Consider the following 20128-nt stretch of genomic DNA (forward strand, 5'->3'; position numbering starts at 1 on the left):
CAATTTATTGGCAGAAATAAGAGATAAACAAAAATGCCTAATGCAAGATAAAAACATTAGAGAGTAGTAGAATAAAGTACTACATCAATTCCGAAGAGGAAGATTATTTAGTAACCTTAGATTTCATGTCCAAAGTGTTATTTGAGTTTGGCTTTAAAAATAGCAGAATAACAATGCAGTGATTCAAGGCAATTCCAATAGACTTGGAATAGAAAATGTCTCCTCATCCAGAGAAAGAATTGTGGAGAATGAGTGTGGATCAAAGCATGGTATTTTCCCTTTTTTTGTTTTTTTGGTTTTTTCTCATTTGGTCTGATTTTTCTTGCATAACATGACAAATATGGAAATATATTTAAAAGAATTTTGCATACTTAACCTATATCAGATTACTTGCTGTCTTGGGGATAGAAGAGGTAAGGGAGGGAGGGAGAAAAATTTGGAGCACAAAGTCTTACAAAAATGATTGTTGGACTATCTTTGCATGTATTTGGAAAATGAAATACTACTGAAAATTTTTTTAAAAATAGAAATTCAAGAAATGAACCATAAAAGGAAAGGACATTGCAAGAACAATAAGTAGCCAGAATAAAGAGCATAATGTACTTCCTTCACTTGCTCATATCCAACTCACTTGCCTATCATGGCATCACCTCCTTGATTTCCTTGATTGGGCCAAATACAAGTTCTACTCCAATGTGACCTCCAGGACCAAGGAAAACTGATCCCTATCCTCATCTCTCTTTTATGTGACAGTCCCTCAAATATTTGCAGGCAGTTATCATTTTCTCTGCATAGCCTTCTCTTCAATTTTAAATAAATAACATCAGTTCCTTATTATCTTCATGAGCACTTCCAAAAGAATAATATATATATTTATATATATCACTCTAAGTAGGCTACATTTTACTGAGGTCAAACACTAAAGCTGCTAAGTAGCCTAAGTTAGCCTAAGAAGGTTAAGTCCTGGTCCTTGGAGTCAGGAATACCTGAGTTAATATCTGGCCTTAGATACTTATCAGATGTGGACAAGTCACTTAACTCTGTTTGCCTTTGCTTCTTTATCTGCAAAATAAAGATAATATTATCCATGGATAACATCCATGGATAATGTATAATAATTATTATGATCATCAAATGAAATAAAAATTTGAGATATTTGTCTAATAGATTGTAAATGCTATATAAATGATGATTATTTTTATTAACATAGGCATGATCATGAAGAATGTGGGAGTTGGAAAGAATCTTGGATAAAACTATAGTTTACATAGAAAGAGGTGTTTTAGCTGAATAAATGGAAAGATTTTATTATGGAGCATTTTGCAGAGAGAGTAGGAATTGATACTTGTTTTGGTGGAAAGAAAAATAAAAGCAGAGGTGTTTTTGGAAGATGTGTGTGTTATGCTTTCAACAAGACTATAAATATTAAGTTATTTGACAATGAATCTTGAGTTGAAAAACAGTAACTAAGACCATCCAAAGCATGAGGTGAATTGGGATACATAGTCAGAAAAGAAATGAGAAAACATTTATGTAGCTTAAAAATTATCAAAGGCATAAACCTAGCACATCTGGTCGTGGGTGGGTAATGTTCCAGCAGAGGGGGGAAAATAATGAACTGTTCTGGTCATTATAGCAGCCATGACTAGGATAAGATTCTGGTCCTGCAATAACAGGAAAAGACAGTGTGAATGAAAGGTGTGTCCCTGATATGTTCCCCATCTTTATCATGTGTCTAGAGACTTGCATATAAACATCAAACTTTCTGGTGAAAGCCAACATCACCTATGAAAAGTCATTATTGACTGATTGGATATCTTTAAAAACATCCTTAGTTGCTTATGGTAGAACAATCAAGTATATTCCATTTTGTATTAGGATTCTAGCAGGGACATCCATACAGGAGCACATGTAGGATCCCTCAGAGACAAGCTCCCTTCCTTTAGGGGTAGAGCTGCCTTTGTGAACAGAGAACTGTGGTTAAGTATATATGACATTTTTCCTTTTGCCTAATAAAATTAATATTACCCAGCCAAGGCTTGGTAATTACAATGACTTCACTCCAAAGGAGTTCTTTTGAAGGCTGATTCTTCGAGCCCTTTAATCTTTGGTTTCCTGGATGGAACATCAGTATGTTTATTCTGCCATCTGAGGTCATGAGATAATTGAAATTAACTGGACAGAAAAACAGCACCGACCCACTCCTAAGTTTGCCATTAAGATTAACTGTATATATTTGAGATTGCTAAGTTTCAGTGGCACAATGATTGGGTGCTGTGGCCCTTCCAAGCATGACACCCTGATATTTGACCTCAGAGGGCATGTTGATGGCAACTCCTCTCATTCAAATCATATAATACTGTTCAGATGATAAAAAATTTTTGGAAAAAAAAGAGCAAATTCCAGAGTTATCCTGAGGAAAGATGGCTCCATTTGTCAAGTTAGATGCATCTGCTTCCACCACAAAGAGTTGGTTGGTGAGGGTGGCAGTGTGCCAGCAGACAAGCAAAGGGAACTTTTATTTAGTTTGTGGCGACTCTTCTCTGCCAGAAGAAGAAATTAGGCTAGATTTCTATCGGGATATTGAGCAACATTTTCAGAGATCCCAAGCCCATTGCTGCCATAAAAACCCATTTTTAAAAACATAAGGCTGATATGCTTTTGGCTATCGATCCTACAGGATCCAAAAAATCAAGTTTGAAAGGATCCAAGATGTATTAGCAAAAGACATGTTTGAGGCTGGGGGAAGAGAGATGTTAATATCTTTTAGTGTATCACTAGCAATGATTTACAAAGAAATATAATCACAGCTAGGTGACTAGAAAAGAAGATGAACTGGTTATGCATGAAGAGTGAGAACAGACAGATGAATGATAAATTTTATCCATGTAATACACAGAGATTTAATCCTTTAGGTATTAGGTAGCTTCTTTATTATGATTTCTAGGAGAGGCATGAACAAAAACTGTAAAGGATGAGGTGAGGAGAGATCATAAATGGAGAATACACACATAGATATAATAGTATATTTCTCAAAAGATTAATCATTCCACATCTTTGGAGTCAATGAAAAATAGTAGGAAGTACATTAGTAGGGAAGGATGAGTTGAGAGAAAAGTACATTGGTAACAAACTGGCAGTGCCCATTGAAGCCCAAGAACCATTGTGGTTCCATAAGCGTTATCAGAAACTACTTGGATAAAAATGGTACCTGTCTTTCAGAAGTGTTTCTTAGTTTTTCAAGTGTCTGAGAAGTCTACCCCATCCTCCCATTAACAAAGGATACAAACATACATACACTAAACTTTCCTGCTTTGTTTGAGGAATGAAAGGGGAAAGTTAATCCAGTTTCATTTTCAGCCAGGTTCTTCCAATGCTAACTTTATTCAGTAGAAAATGAGCAGATAAGAGGAAAAACCATGAATCTCTCCAGTAATTGGTTATTAAATAATCATTTCTCTCAACCCTCCTTTTACAGATGAAGAAACTAAAGGCACTAAGCATAAAGAGGGTTCATAGGAAATAGGATTTTATCTGGGACTTGAAGGAAGCCAAGGATCAAAGCATAGAAAGTCTGGAGAGTAGAAGTCTGGAAATGGCATGTCCTGAGCATGAAAAAAAAGCATCATTGGATAGCAGAGTACATTATAGGATTCAGGGCAGTATCAGAAGACTACCCAGGTAGGAGAGAGCCAGATTGTGAAGGACTTTTGATCTTGGAAGCAACAGGAAACTTATTGACTAAGGCAGACCGGCCCTTACAGGCTGTCAAAATGGTCCAGGCATGAGTATTGCTTAAAACAGGTAAAATAGTAAAAGCAATCTGCCACAAGCTTCCCATGAATCCAAGTTATAGCATAACTAGTGAAATACAAGGAAATCAAGTCAGATTTTGCTGATTCATTAGGGGCTATGATATCTTCTATTCATAGGCAAAGAGAACAAATGTACCCACTTCAGGGAAACCCAATAGTGGATCATAGAATTGCTTTGAATCCAGCTGAAATTCCAGCTCTTGTAGTCATTTAACCCTTTCTGAATCCTGTTAAGATTCATAAAGTTTCTAGAAGCCCAGAATTGATGAGGATGACCTCCTAGAGTTCTCTACTGAGAAGCTCTAGACCAACTGGAAGAAATGGATAACTAGCTGTCCATGTTCTAAAGAATAAGGATTAAAAGGAAGATAGTTCTACTATCAAAAATCCCTTTACTAGAGAATCCAGTCATTTCCCTTTACCATCCTTTGGGTAGGACAGCTGAACTGGTGATGGCAAATCTGGACATAATACAACTGTACTATGGTCATGAGCTGGAATCGGGAGTACCACATTTGTGTGGGTTCCTCAGAGTTGGCCTGGGATTCCCGATGAGGCTCCAGCATATAGAATAAGTAGGTCAGACCAAGAACAATGGAGTGGATGTAGTCTTCCATCTTGAGCCCTTTGATCAAGTTTCTGGATTTCCATCTGAACTGATTAGTTCATCACAAATGTTTTTTTGCACCTGTTTACAACCTGATTCAAAAGCGTGATTTCAGTCCAAATTGAACCGTGGCTCCAACCCAGAAAGCACCTGCAAAGTATGTGACAGTTTCCATTCTTCTACACGTGCTGGCTCATAGACCAGTTCATAATAGCTACTCAAAGGAGTTATGTGTCAGTAGGAAGGGAAATCTCAATTCCGACTTGGCCGGAACTTGTCAAGATACAAGATTATGACTTCAGTGCAATCTGAAAATTTGTCTTGATTGGTGGAGAGCAGCTGAAGGGAGGGGAGAACACTCCAATTGCTTTGGGAAGCAACCATTCCTTTGTTTTTTAGCATGGCCACTACCTCCTGCTATAGGAGTCTTGAAGGCCCCCAATTCTGCATTCATAGATAGAGGACAAAACAAATGATCAAGTCTAAAGCAGATGGGAAGTCTTTGGTGTCCTCAGGAAACTGTGCAGCATAAGTGAGACCAATCAAGAGACTATTCCCAGTAGAACAGCTGTGGGAAGAGTTAACCTTGGAAAATATTAATGGTGGAATGGTGCTTTACATAATACTTACATAAGCTGTGCTAACGAGGGAAAGGGACTTGCCACAAAGCTTCTGATAGAACCAGGATTCAACTCCAATTTGTTGAATCCAATTCCCAGTCGTTTTTCCCCTACACTACACTATCTCCCAACTTTAGCACTCTAGGGTGAAAATTATAGTTAGGAAAGGCAAACCCCTGTGAGGTTACAGAATTCACCTAGACAATTGAATGAAGGGGCCAGAAAAGCCAGCTCCAGTTTGTGCCATATGAACAGATCATAGAAATAAGGGAAAAGAATCAGCCATTTTTATTTGGTGCATATCCTGTTTCTGGAACATGGTCCCTCTGCTTGGCAGAGGTTCTTGTGTATGTACTCAGGGCAGAGAGTATCCTAACAAAACAGTATAAACTAGCCCAAGATGTTGTGGGCTACCAAGACCTTGGCTGGAGTTTGGGAGAGGGCTGGGTTGGAAGGGAAGAACAGAGACTCAAAATTTGTGTGGAGGTTGATTTTTAAGCTACTTGAGAGTAGGAACAGTTTGATTTCTGTTTTAATATCCTCAGCAAGATCTAAATGGAAGGGGAATGTTTTACAAAATGAAAAATCCTTAAAGAAACTTAAACCAAAGAGATATGTGGTAGAAAACGTTTATATTTTGAATAGTGGTATTGGGGATGGGAGAGGCTAGGGCAGGAACTGATTTCAAGAGAGCATCACAGGATCTATCACAAGAGCATAAGTGATCATCTAGACAATATCAAGGGAGTAGCCATTTGTCGGTAGCAAAGGTGGAATACAATAGAGGCCATGGAAAAAGGATAGATTGAGGAATTAGGAAGTTAGTGTATAATAAATAATATAATATTCCTTCTAGACTTAGCTCAAATTCCATCTGAAGAAAGCCCTTCCTGGCCTTTCTAACTACTAGTGCCTTCCCCTCTGAGATTACCTTCCATATATACCATGTATCTACTTATTTATTGGCATGCTATTTTCCTGATTAAAATGTGAGTTCCTGGAGAATAGGAGTTGTTTTTGCCTATATGTACCAAGCACTTAGCACAGTTCTCAGTGATTGACTGATTGTCACAGACAGTGCCAAGATTCAAACCTAATCAGCTCAGAAAATATAATTTTATTCTGAAGTTAGGAGAATGTTTATATAAATGAAATCGTGAGACTGGGTGAAAGATACCTTTCACTCTTTTCCCTTTCCAATCTGGATACCCTACTTGTCCAAAGTTCCCAAACTTCCTAAAAGTTCAATATATTCCTAAAGTTCAGTATTGATCACATCCCTAAAGCTTAAAATCCTATATTCCTCTTGATCAACTTTTACTCACGACTTCTGTTTTGTGATGGGGAACTTTTAGGTCTGCATCCACTACTCCATCGGGTTCTCCCCGGACCTCTCAGCAAAACGTTTACAACCCTTCTGAAGGCTCTACTTGGAATCCCTTTGATGATGACAATTTCTCCAAACTCACAGCTGAGGAATTGTTGAACAAGGACTTTGCAAAACTTGGTGATGGTAAGTGGCAAATGTCCAATTATCCATGCCGGCAAATATCCCACAGTTAAAAGGAGCCAAGTAATGTGTGCTCCCATATCTATTTTGTAGATGTACACTTGTTTATATATATATATATATATATATATATATATATATATATATATAATATATTGGTTATATTATATATAATTATATATTTATATATGACATTTCTGTGTATTTCCCTTGCCAGCAAATTTTTGCACATAAAACCTTTTAAGTTCAGGGGAAAGAAAGTATTTTTGCCTAGTATGCTAAATTCACACTGTTCTCAAGAAATTCTGGTTACCTATACTATCCCTTTTTTTGGTATGCTTGTGACTTTGGACAAGTTAGTTAATCTCTTTTGACCTCAATGTCTTTTTGTAAAATGAAGGAATTAGAGATCACTTTAAGCTTTAGTTCTATGATCTTTTTTATCCTAAGAAATGCTTTTTATAATCAGTAACCATATTCAATTGATTGAATATCTGACCTATGTTGAAAATCATTTGCAGCACCTGCATTTTTGATTTCCTTCACAAGCTAATTGTACAATATTTCAGAGTCTGATTCTTTTTGTACAGCAAAATAATGTTTTGGTCATGTATACTTATTGTGTATCTAATTTATATTTTAATATATTTAACATCTACTGGTCATCCTGCCATCTAGGGGAGGGGGTGGGGGGGTAAGAGGTGAAAAATTGGAACAAGAGGTTTGGCAATTGTTAATGCTGTAAAGTTACCCATGTATATATCCTGTAAAAAAAAAAAAAAAAAAAGAAAAAAGAAAATAATTTGCAAAAGACTGGTTGTTGTTCTCTTCTCAAATTTTCATCAAGAATGACTTCAAATAATTATAAATCATATTCAAATATGAGATTACAGAGAGAAGATAGGTATATAGATTGGTTTGTTTATGTTGTCTTCTCAAATGCCCTTTTTAAATTGTTTCTTTGGAAGGGTAGAAATGACAAAGAGACAGGTTTAGGACTCACTAGAGGATTTCCAAGAAAATTTGGATAGACACTTCTTGGGAATGATGTAAAGAGGATTCTTGTCTAGGTATGAGTTATACTAGAGGCTTCTATATCATTTCTAGGTATTTGATTCTGTAACTCTGTAGAGTATATCAGTAATCAGTTGTTTCAGATCAGTTAAGAGGAGCATGTGTGTGATGTTTATTATTGTTTGCCATATAAAGTACCTTCTGTCTCTTTTCTTGAAGAAAGTAGTGATGATATACAATTGTAAAAACTTCTTAGTATCTTACAAATCTTTGACTTTTTCATATTTCTCCACTCAATTTCCTTATTTTTTATTGCCTTCCCTTATGCCCACATTTTCACTGAAATCACCAAGTACTGAAGTATACGTTATCTGGGTTTGGAGGATCTTGTGAAATTCTTAGTATACTTTCTTCTGTCTGCTGCAATAAAGTGCTGAAGTTATCTATAGGATGGTCTTTTTGCTCATGCTTATCATGAAAACATCAAGGCAGGGTAATCAAATGCCCCATGAAATTGTTTCTTGTTACCTTTGGACATCCAGTAAAACCAACCCTTTTATTTGTCTCTCTAAGGACCATTTATGGTCATGGGCCATTATTGTATCACATATATTTTAGTTTCATATATAGAAAGAATGACCACTATTCATAGTCCACTTTTTCTCAATGTACTGGTAAATGAACAAAAATTAAGCACTTAGCACATCAACAGTTAAGTTGATTTTGATGGGTATTCTAAAAATTGTGTATCCTCTATTTCATTTTCTAACTGCTCTGCCATATCACTTCAGATATAGCATCCCATAACATGGAGGTCCCTTTTGCATTTTTCTTTGTCTCTTGAGTTGCCATGGCCAAAGAATTCATTACATAAAGATTTGTTTAGGTGGCTATTGCCAATGAACCTTTTCTTACTTCATTAAGCTAGTGTTCAAACCAGAGAGTCTATATTTGGGTCCATGTTTAAAATCTCTCTAATTTTGTAGAATGGTTCAGAAATTTTGTTTCATGGGAATAACCTTTAAGAACCTAGTGTCACTTCCATACCCCATTGAAACATAAAAATTAGACATTGTGAAGATTCTGTGCCCTCTTACCCATTTTCATTTGTTGTTTCTAATATACATTGAGGACAACTAGATGGTCCAATGGATAGAGCACTAAGCTTGGAATCAGGAAAATATTTAAACTTTAAGTCCAGCCTCATATGAGACTTACTGTTACTTAACCAGTTTGCTTCAGTTTCTCATCTGTAAAATGAGCTGGAGAAGGAAATGGCAAATTACTCCGGTTTCTTTTCCAAGAAAACCCCAAATAGGGTAACCAAGAATCAGACTGAACAATAACCATATAAAATGGGTTAGGAATTAAGAACTTTTAGAATTCCATTTAAAATAGAAAATATGTTCTGTATAAGAACTTGATGCTTTTTTCATGGTACAAATAATAACAATAACTTATGTTTAAATATCCCCTAAAAATTTATAAAGTGATTGTCTTTTAACAATCTTGTGAGTTAAATAGTACAAATATTATTCTCCTCATTAATAGATGAGGAAGTTGAAGCTTAGCTATTGAAACTGGAACTAAAGTTGCTTGACTTTTGCCAAACAGGCTTTTCTAATTTCTGTGTTATTTTGCCTCCTTAGAGATTTACCTCCCATTGCTTCTGACTTCTGAACTGTATTCCTCAAATTTGAGCTTGCCAGATGAGTGAGGTGTTGTTATAACATCTGAGAATCAAACAGGAACATCTAGAAGATCTAGAATGTTGGATGTGTATACTCATAGCCATTTGTATGTTTTGCTACTCTAGGCAAACCTCCTGAGAAACTTGGTGGTTCAGCAGAGAGTTTGATCCCAGGCTTTCAACCAGGTACAGCCACTACTCAAGCAGATGCTTTTGGCTCCTCCTCCTTTTCTTCTGGAACTGGAACCGGTAAGGGTGATTAATCCTTAAAGGAAAAGTAGTCCTATTATTGGTATCATATACATTGCTTGCCAGCAAGCCCTGTACATTTTTGGTGATTCATGTTTCTGAACTCAAGCTATATGGTAGGTAGGAGGTAGTCAGAGATAGCCAGAGAATTTGTGAGTAACAGAGAAGCATCTCCATTAAGTGAATTCGTTGCATACATGGATTTGATGGATGAATATTTCAGAGGACTAGGTGGCTGGATATGGTGGCACAAGCTGTGATTCCAGTGATCAGGGAATCTCAAGCTGGTGACTCTTGTGGAGTTCTTAGGTGCAGTGGGCTGTGCTGATTGAGTTTCTGGACAAAGTTGTGCTGGACAAATTAAATATGGTGAATCCCCAAGAAAGAGTAACCATCAAGTTTCCTAAGGAGGAACCAATCAACCTGTGTCAAAAACAGCAATTCAAAATTCCCATGTGGATCAATAATGGGAACCAGTAATTCCTTAGATCCTGAACATGTACTCTAAGCAAAATAGTGAGACCTGACCTTTTTTGTTTACCTACAAGGATTTGATAGAAACATAAATAGGATATGAGTGAATGTGTTGCCGTTTAAAGGAACGAGGTGATGCAGCAAGACAAACAGGTGTTCTCATAAAATACTTAAGCTTTCTCTGTCCTAGGCAAAGACTTAAACAGATATTTTGGATCTCTTCCAGCATAAAATGTCTAACATGTTAACAAAAGAAATTTTTCCTTCCTAGAGAAGGTTCACTATATTTAGTTAATCACTTGCTTTTCCTTAATCTCTGTGGGCTGAATTTAAGAACCCTTAAGTGTTAGACATTTACTTCTAATCCAAAGACTACTCATTCACATCTAGAAGCTACATGTTGAATCTAGATTCCAGTGCTTGCTCCTGGACTTTGCTTCTTAGAGACAGTGTTCTCATCTAGTTAGACACCAACTAATATCCCCCCATACACTTTCTACTTGAAAGGGAGGTGAAGCAGGTGAAGAGTAGGGAAGAGTGAGTGACAAGTAGTGTTTTCTAGCTGCGGCCCTAACCCTTCCCCCACCCTTTCCCTATAAAATCCTCTCTACTTTTCTCCTAAACTCTTAACAATCAATCTTAGTGCTTCAACTGTGAACATAGACCACAAAAATGTTGGGGACACTCTTGTTCTAGAACATGCTTATGATTTGAAGAACAGGATTGGGGTATTTGAGCTAAATAATAAATTAGAAAATGAAAGGATAAGATATTCTTACTAAATAAATGTGTTTTTCAAAATACAAAGAGAATTAAAGCCAATTTAAAGAATAGAAGCATAAGCAATATAGTATAACACTAATGGAATTTAGAATAAATGCTTTTTTTCTTTGTGCAGTAAAGTACTCATATATTGACTCCTTAATTCACTCCAGTCTTATTGTGTGCTCCCAACTCACTTTATTTTAAAAACAAAAGAGTAAAATTGGTCTGCTGGCAGCATTCCATTTCCTGCCTCCATGATTGTGCAAAGGCTATGGCCCTGCTTCTGTATATTCCCTCCTTACTGCCATCTTTTATAATCCCCAAGTTTCCTTTAAGACTCAATTAAGTGCCATCTCCTATATTAAGCCTTTCTTGATCCCTCACCCCCTTGCCAGTTGTTATTATTTTTTCCCTCTTGAAATATATTTCTGTAACTTTGTAGAGCTTATATTTACATTTCTGTATACATTGTACTTCCCCAATAGAACATAAATTCTTTCAGAACAATTTTGTTTCTGTATCTCTCCTGCTTACTATTCTGCCTTGAACATAGTGGGCACCTAAGTGTTGACTTGAGCTGAATCAGATTGAATTAAATTGAAAAGCAAACTGATTCAAAGAATACCAGTTAAAATAAAAACCAAGAGAAAATGAGTTTGGACATTTCAAATACCATCATCAACAAATATTTTTTGATACCTGCCTAGTAGGTATAGGGTACTTGGGGTAACTTGTGGGGAGGTATAAAGGGACAAAAGACAAGTCCTGCCCCTGAGATGATGACATGTTCTCATGGGGTCCCATTCATTGATTTTGTTTTCCATCTGGAAGAAAATATATTTCAAGATATAAAATATGAGTAGATAAAACTAACCAAGGCTAAGTAACAAGATTTTTCTAGTCATTGACAAAGACCCTTAGTCATTTTTTTTCCCTCCAGGTTACTAATTTATTTAATTCTGCTGAGTAGAAATGATTATCCATGTGTTCATTTTAGGTATAATTTTTGATATCTCACTTTGCTTTTTTTAATGTTTTATTTCTCTGCACTTGCTTTAAGGGCTGTGCATGAAATTCAGAAGAAACCCCAGAGTCTCTAGAGCTGTACGTTGACCAACATTCTCCCAAAAACTCTTGGCTTCCTCAGAAGCCAACATGTTATTTGAGGGCATAGAAAGTGTTGGTCCAATGGATCTCCTTTTCTTACCCAAGAAACCCAGAATACAGATTTCAAAGACTGACTTCAGAAGAGCAGAAGGAGAAAGGTCAACCCAGTTCTTTTTATATCTTCATTTAATGTATCTTCAAGCCTTCATATTAATTGTATTTGACCATTACAAAGACACCAAAAATTCAAGAAGCTTTCAAAACAATCTGCAATGGAGTTAATTAAATGGTTGAACCCAGAATCTATCCCAAGTGGTTTTTCTTTTTAGGTTTAATTCCAGTTATTTAATATCTAAATATCTATTAAGATATACGCATACACACACATATAGAGTCCTATAACACAAGAGTTAGAAGGGATCTTACAGAACTGTCTAAGATAGTCCTACCCATATCTGAACTAGAATCCCCTCTACAATGTGGCCCCAAATGGATAAAACTATGCTATCTATAAAATGGAGGGAATAATAACACCTCCCTTCTAGGGATTAAATGAGATAATATTTTAAAATCCTTAATACATTACTTAGCATATGGTAAGTGCTTTGGAAATGTTCACTATCATTATCGTTCTTACAGACTTCCAGAAAAGTGAAACCCACTATTTACTGAAGCTGGTCATCTATTTCCAGAGAGGCAGATAGAAAATTCAACAAATTATTTTTTAAGCAGCTAGCATGTGAAAAGCCCTGTTGGGAGATGTTGGGGATACCATGATAAATAATATGTAATGGTTGCTTTCCAGAAAAGGCATTACCAATTGATGTAGTTCAGTTACATAACAAAGTTGCAACAAAAAGTTGTATAACTAGGTTTCAAACTTTTTGAAGGACTTTCATTTTTACATGAGTTTTTCTGTGATCTTTATTTAGGACATTCCCTAATTTTTTTGTCACAAAATAATTCTAGATTTTTACGTCCTTTATCCTTTGGCCAAGGAAGATGCTCATTTGCCTTCAAAAAAAGGAAATGAGGCTGTGAAAATCATATAGGCACAGACCTTTATTAAGCCCAGATCATCTGCCAAGGAAGCTAACAAGCACAATCTTTGGGCAAGGGGTTCTTTTAAACACCCTTTTCTGGTGCAAATATCAAAGGAGATGGAGCTGTGAATTCTCAGATTTTTAGCAGATTGGGAATGGTGACTAAAACAAGTCCTGCCTTTTGATAACTCAAATCCACAGTTTCATTTTTAAATTAGTAAAAGTTTTGTTCTTTTCTAGTAAGCCCACAGAGAAGCTAATGGCTGGAGGAAGCAGTATGGTATAGGAGGGAAAAGTCCTGGGTTTAGAATCAGAAGATTGATTTCAGCTATTATGTTTAGCCACATGACTCCCTATATAACTTTTAAGTCACCTAAAGACTTTCTTGTCTATAAAATGAGAAGGTTGGACTAGAAGACCCTCTAGAATCTCTTCAAGCTTGTTCCCGTGAAAGTCAAAAATGCAGTGTTAAAGCACCCTGAGAGTCTAGGTTCTGCTCTTCATACTGTGACAAATAACCTGGATGACCTTGGGTGAGTTACAACTTCTTAGTCATATCTGCAGACATGGACAAGTTGCACTAAGAAATCTTAACCTTTTTTATGTCTTGGGCCCCTTTTGGCAGTCCATGGACTCTTTAGAGTAATGTTTTTCTGGTATAGAATAAAATATACAAAATCACCAAGGACATCATTTATATAGAAATAAAATGATAAAAACATTAAAAAAAAAAAAACAAATAAGTGTTGGATCCTAACATATGGAACTCTTATGACTAGATGGATAAGGTGGTTAAGAAACCCCCATGTTTAGATCATGGATTAAGGCAGAAGTGTGAAACAGTTATGGCTTAAGTACAGGGGCTCAAACTAGATGAAAATATTATTGGAAATATTTTACAAAATAAAAATGTATTAAATCTAGATAATATTACATCTTAAAACTAAGTTAATAAACGATTCATCAAGATCCTTATGTAGAGATTAATGGAGCCTGTTTCTATTTGAGGGTGACACCACTGATGTAAGGTATGTAATCCCGTTAAGCCTTCCTTTATATGGAGCAGAGGTCATAAGGGACCTCAGAGACCATCTAGTCAGATAGAATTCTAGTGAGCTAAGTGCTAAAAATCACACAGGTAATTAGCATCAAAGGCAATATTTGAACCAAGGATTTCTTGACTGCAATGCCAGTGTCCTTTGTATTATATCATTTTGGTTTTGAGATCTCTATGCTTGTCTCATTTGAAACATACACATACCCCAGCTTTAGATATTGATTCCTCCAAGTATTTTCATTATCCCCCATGCCTCGAATTTTCTCCCTTCACCTCTATTTCCTGATTCCTCCAAGTCTCAACTAAAATCCCACCGTCTGTCCTTTCTTGATTCTCTGTTAGGTAGTCCTTTTCCTCTGTAGTCCTTTCCCTCTGTTGGTTATCTCCAATTTATCTTGTACACATCTTAATTGTTTACAGTTGTTTGTGTGCTGCTGTCTCTCCAGAAAGCATGGACTGGCTGACTTTTGCCTTCCTTTACATCCTCAGAACATAATAGGTGCTTAACAAATGCTTGTTTGCTGACTTATATTTTAATATGATTATAAACAATATGCCAGGGATATCCCACTGATTTGAGAGAAATCACTACCCCATCTCAGTTCATTCAGCAAGTATTTTTCACTTCTGGTGTGATTCAACCTAGTCTAATTGGGAAAATACTCCACACTCAGAATGCATATAATCATAGGAAACAATGTATGATTAGATGTGATTACACCAATAAAGGAAGTGCCTAGGCCAGTGAAAATCAAGCTCTGTAAAATGTAGAAAGGAGGATATAGTTAAGTACCAAAACACCTGATCCAGACAGTAAGTCTGTGGGAGTTCCAAGAAGGGGGAGAGATGTGGATTAATAGTCCTTCTGGAAGAGGTGGAACTCAAGGATTCATGTAAATATTCTGCTAGTATCACTATGGTGACGAGATGTCTGCATACAGAAATGTTCTATGATCCAGTTGTAAACACTGAAGGACCACTGCAGTAAGACTGGTATAAATCTAAACAGATTGTCCCTTTTGTCCTCTGTTTTTCTTTCCTTCTCTCCTTCCCTTCCTTCCAACACTATTGCTCCTGCTTAGACCACAGGAGGCCTTGTTGGCTCTTAGGTAAAATAATTAACTGGGCAGGAAAAATCTTACATAGCTTCTTGATGTTTTCTGCTTTTCTCTTTCTTTTTCTCTCTTTATCTTTGGCCACTACTCAATCCTCCAGCTGAAAAAACGAAAGATGTGCTTGGTCTGGATGCTAACCCTCCTCTTCTGAATGTGTCTGATCCTTTCATCCCTCTCCCAGTACCTGATGCACCAGGTAAAGGAAACTGTGACAAGACATCGGGGTGAAGTGGGCATAAATACCCATTTCCACATTGTTTTCCAAAAGCTTAATTTTTAAGGATCCTAACTTAAAGAGATTTTGGATTTGTGAAAGGGCTGGGGAGAACAAGAAAAAGGATGAAAGCCAATGTAGGACTGTACTGTTTCTAGAACATTGCTTCAAGGGTGTGTAAGAAATGACTTTGTGGCATCTGCAGAGGAATAAGGACACAATAAATTAATAACACACCTCACGTATGCCCATTCACTCATTGCCTTACCCAACCCTTTCCCCCCACCAATTTTGAAAGCAATACCAAATGGGAAAGAAGAAAATATTGACTTCTGGAAATCAGAGACTTTGGCTTTAGACTCATCTCAGCCTCTCAGCTAGCTGTGTAATTCTTGGATAATTTACTAAACTCCTTTGGGCTTCAAAAAAATGCAGAATTCCAGCATTGAAAGGAACTCCAGTGCCCATCTTTTTCCAAACCACACATGCAAATTAATTTCTTCTGCAACATACCTCACAAGTAGTCCTCTAACCTAAGTTTGAAGACCCCCCAGGAAAAAGAAACAGTTTCCATTTAGAAACGGTTCCTCAAAGGCAAAGACTGTCTCATTTTTCTCTTAATATCCTGGTGTGCCTAGCACAATGATGGGCACATATCAAGCCTCAGTTTGTCTTTTGGTGTCTTTCAGCCCTTGCTCTTAATTATCTGTTCTAGGGTCAAGGAGAATGTTTCTTCATTTTTTTCAACTGGGAAGCAAAAGGGCTATGTTATAAATGCTGGATGTCCACAGTCAGGTACTGGTCTGTAGAGACAGGAAAACAAGACTGATATTGTGTCTCTGACCTGCCTGTTCTACTCTTTCTAAATGTGTGCAGTACCCCCTTCCTGTCAGCTCACATGTTTGCTGACATGTTGGACTACAAGACAAACCTTCCTCTCAAGTCTAAGAGGAATGAGCCATGACCGAACCATAAATATACTTGGCCACTAAGTTGGCCTGACAGAAACTACTTCTCCCCCTCACTCTCAAGATCATCTGTTAATTTATAGAGGTGTTGCAGGTGGTTCTATTGGAGGGGACCCCCTACATGAACTATATCATAGATATTTTAATTATTGAAGTATTATTTGTAAGTGCCACACATTATTTGTCTCAGTCCCTAACTTGGAAACTAAGATACAATCTCTGCATTTGGAACGATTTTGGCTGAAACCCAATATTTCCATTTGCAAGCAGGCTGTCTACAATGTCTCAAAAGACAGTTTTATTGGAATGAAAGAAAAATGAACTATTTCTGCCTATTCTGCAACAAATAAATTATAGGCCTAGTGTGGGGGGCCCTTTCATAGAGGGCCTCCCCTGCACTGCTTTAAGAATTGTCCTCCTGGGACTTGTTAAATAAATTCCCAGTCATGTGGCACCTGAAGGATTACAGAACTTTCTTCAAAGCAAGCCAGTGAGATTGATAATGCAAATATTACCTCTCCTACTTTACAGACAAGGAAACCAAGTCCCAGGCATTTAAGTGACAAGAACAAGACTTAGAATTTGGAGAGTCCTTAAAGATTCTTTATTTCATCCCCTTGATTTTATAGAGTAGAAGAAAGAGAGGGGCAGGGCCAGAAAAGGGAAATGATTTGTCCAAAGTTATACAAACAAGGTCAGGATTAAAATCCTCTGACTCTTAATTTGTCTTTCTACTAAAGTCACATAGCTTAGAAGCATCAGAACTTCAATTCACACTTGGAACTCCTGATTCAGCACTCTCTCTACTATATTATGCAATATAGTAGAGACCTCTCTTGTCCAGTGACTTCTTTAGGCTAACATAGTTGAATTCAGTGATTCTCTTCCTTCCCCTGTTCATCCCAATCTTTCCCTCTCTTCCTTTCCTCCTCTGCCTCTCCTATTTCCTTACATTATTCTCTTTCTCATTCCCTCATCATCATTCCTGCCTTCCTTCTCTTTACTTCTCCCATATTCTCTGTGTCTCTGTCTCTTCCTATCTCTTCCCTCCCCCATCTTCTCCCCTCTTCTTCTCCCTCTCTTTCGCTCCAATTCTCTCCTCTCTTCCATTACATAAAACGTGAGTTGTTAGTCTGGTTTCCTATATAACCCTCCTTTATGGAGCTCATAACTTAAACAGTGAAGTACAAGTAGTCTAGGGACTTCTGCCTCTCAAGCCATATCTCTTTGTCACAAACCCATATGGGAATGTGATCATTCCCCTAAAGTGACACAGACCCTGTCCACTAGAACTCCCCTTTCTACTCCTTCTTGCAGTACAATAGCTCCATTTTCAGTTAAGGTGACTCAAGCATTTAGTGGATAGAGTGTTGGATCTGCAATCAGTGAGATAGTAGTTTGAATTCTGTTTCCAATACTATTAACTGTGTAGGGGCAGCTAGAATGTATGGTGGATAGAGCACCAGTCCTGGAGTCAGGGGGACTTGAGTTCAAATGTGGACTCAGACATTTAACACTTAACTAGCTATAATCCTGGGCAAGTCACTTAACCTCGGTTGCCTCACCAAAAATAAAAATTAAAAAAAAAACCACAATAAAAACAAATACTATTATCCTTGTGATCCCAAGTAAGTTAGTTGATCTCTCCTGCCCTCCTTTGTTTATAAAATGGGTATAGTAATAGCATCATCTCACAGAATTGTTTGAGAATCAAATAAGATAAAGAAAAGTGATTTTTAAACTTTATAGCACTATCTAAATATTAACTATTATTGTTTATGAAAGCATCCTAACCTTGATACACATTAGAGATTTCTCAAGCTATACTGCTTACTCCATATGATCTTTTTTCTTTTTTTTTTTTTAATAGCTTTTTGTTTACAAGATATATGCATGGGTAATTTTACAGCATTGACAATTGCCAAACCTTTTGTTCCAATTTTTCCCCTCCTTCCCTCACCCCCTCTCCTAGATGGCAGGATGACCAATACATGTTAAATATGTTAAAGTATAAATTAAATGCAAAATAAGTATACATGACCTAACCGTTATTTTGCTGTACAAAGAGAATCAGACTCTGAAATATTGTACAATTAGCCTGCGAAGGAACTCAAAAATGCAGGTGGGCAAAAATATAGGGATTGGGAATTCAATGTAATGGTTCTTAGTCATCTCCCATAGTTCTTTCACTGGGTGTAGCTGGTGCAGTTCATTACTGCTCCATTAGAACTGAATTGGTTCATCTCATTGCTGAAGGTGGCCACGTCCATCAGAATTGATCATCATGCTCCAAGTCATTATTAATCAGAGAAATGCAAATTAAGACAACTCTAAGATACCACTACACACCTGTCAGATTGGCTAAGATGACAGGAAAAAATAATGATGATTGTTGGAGGGGATGCGGGAAAACTGGGACATTGATGCATTGTTGGTGGAGTTGTGAACGAATCCAACCATTCTGGAGAGTAGTTTGGAACTATGCTCAAAAAGTTATCAAACTGTGCATACGCTTTGATCCAGAAGTGTTACTACTGGGCTTATATCCCAAAGATATTATAAAGAAGGGAAAGGGACCTGTATGTGCAAGAATGTTTGTAGCAGCCCTCTTTGTAGTGGCTAGAAACTGGAAACTTAATGGATGCCCATCAGTTGGAGAATGGCTGAATAAATTGTGGTATATGAATATTATGGAATATTATTGTTCTGTAAGAAATGACCAGCAGGATGATTTCAGAAAGGCCTGGAGAGACTTACACGAACTGATGCTGAGTGAAATGAGCAGGACCAGGCGATCATTATATACTTCAACAACAATACTATATGATGACCAGTTCTGATGGACCTGGCCATCTTCAGCAAGGAGATCAACCAAATCATTTCCAATGGAGCAGTAATGAACTGAACCAGCTACGCCCAGAGAAAGAACTCTGGGTGATGACTAAAAACCATTACATTGAATTCCCAATCCCTCTATTTATGCCCACCTGCATTTTTTATTTCCTTCACAAGCTAATTGTACAATATTTCAGAGTCTGATTCTTTTTGTACAGCAAAATAACAGTTTGGTCATGTATACTTATTGTGTATCTAATTTATAGTTTAATATATTTAACATCTACTGCTCATCCTGCCATCTTGGGGAGAGGGTGGAGGGTAAGAGGTGAAAAATTGGAACAAGAGGTTTGGCAATTGTTAATGCTATAAAGTTACCCATGCATATAACCTGTAAATAAAAGGCTATTAAATAAAAATAAAAAAAAAAAAGAATTGATCATCATATAGTATTGTTGTTGAAGTATATAATGATCTCCTGGTTCTGCTCATTTCACTCAGCATCAGTTCATGTAAGTCTCTTCAAGCCTCTCTATATTCATCCTGCTGGTCATTTCTTACAGAACAGTAATATTCCATAACATTCATATACCACAATTTATTTAGCCATTCTCCAATTGATGGGCATCTACTCAGTTTCCAGTTTCTGTATATGATCTTTTTTCAAACCATATATCTTTCCCCAGTGTTCAGTTTCCCACAGGAACTTTGGGACTTTGGACTGAATGATTTCTAAAGTTCCATCCATATATTTTCTTATTCCTGCAAATAAGCCAAATTTATCTGGATGATAATCTTTACTCTCAAAACTTGTAGTTTCAAGAGGCCTAGTTTCAAATCCTGGCCATACCAGGCCATGTGACTGAGCAAGATGATGATGATAACAGCAATAGTAATACTGACAATACTTTGGCAACCTAGTAGCCCACCATTTTCAGTCACTCACCATATTAGAGCTGGACCTAATACATTTATACCTGATAGGTTTTAACCTATTGTAGGTTAGAATTCCTCAAGCAATCCACCGACTTCAGCCTCCTCCATT

At 36.9% G+C, this 20128-nt stretch overlaps 1 protein-coding gene across 13 annotated transcripts in view; it reads left to right on the forward strand.

The window, feature by feature from the left end:
- AAK1 (AP2 associated kinase 1) overlaps window positions 1-20128 on the forward strand; it is a 242795-nt gene that overhangs the window by 189292 nt on the left and 33375 nt on the right. For 9 of the 13 annotated variants that reach the window (XM_031950606.1, XM_031950605.1, XM_031950611.1 and 6 more), the window contains exons 14-16: window positions 6398-6555; window positions 9383-9505; window positions 15167-15262. In XM_031950606.1, the coding sequence (XP_031806466.1) occupies window positions 6398-6555; window positions 9383-9505; window positions 15167-15262 (377 nt within the window). Of the gene's footprint in view, window positions 1-6397; window positions 6556-9382; window positions 9506-11804; window positions 12188-15166; window positions 15263-20128 lie in introns of those variants that run through there. The other 4 variants (XM_031950609.1, XM_031950614.1, XM_012539929.3 and 1 more) reach the window with 2 other exon arrangements.

The sequence above is a fragment of the Sarcophilus harrisii genome, chromosome 2, assembly GCF_902635505.1.
Source record: "Sarcophilus harrisii chromosome 2, mSarHar1.11, whole genome shotgun sequence".
Lineage (NCBI taxonomy): Eukaryota > Metazoa > Chordata > Mammalia > Dasyuromorphia > Dasyuridae > Sarcophilus > Sarcophilus harrisii.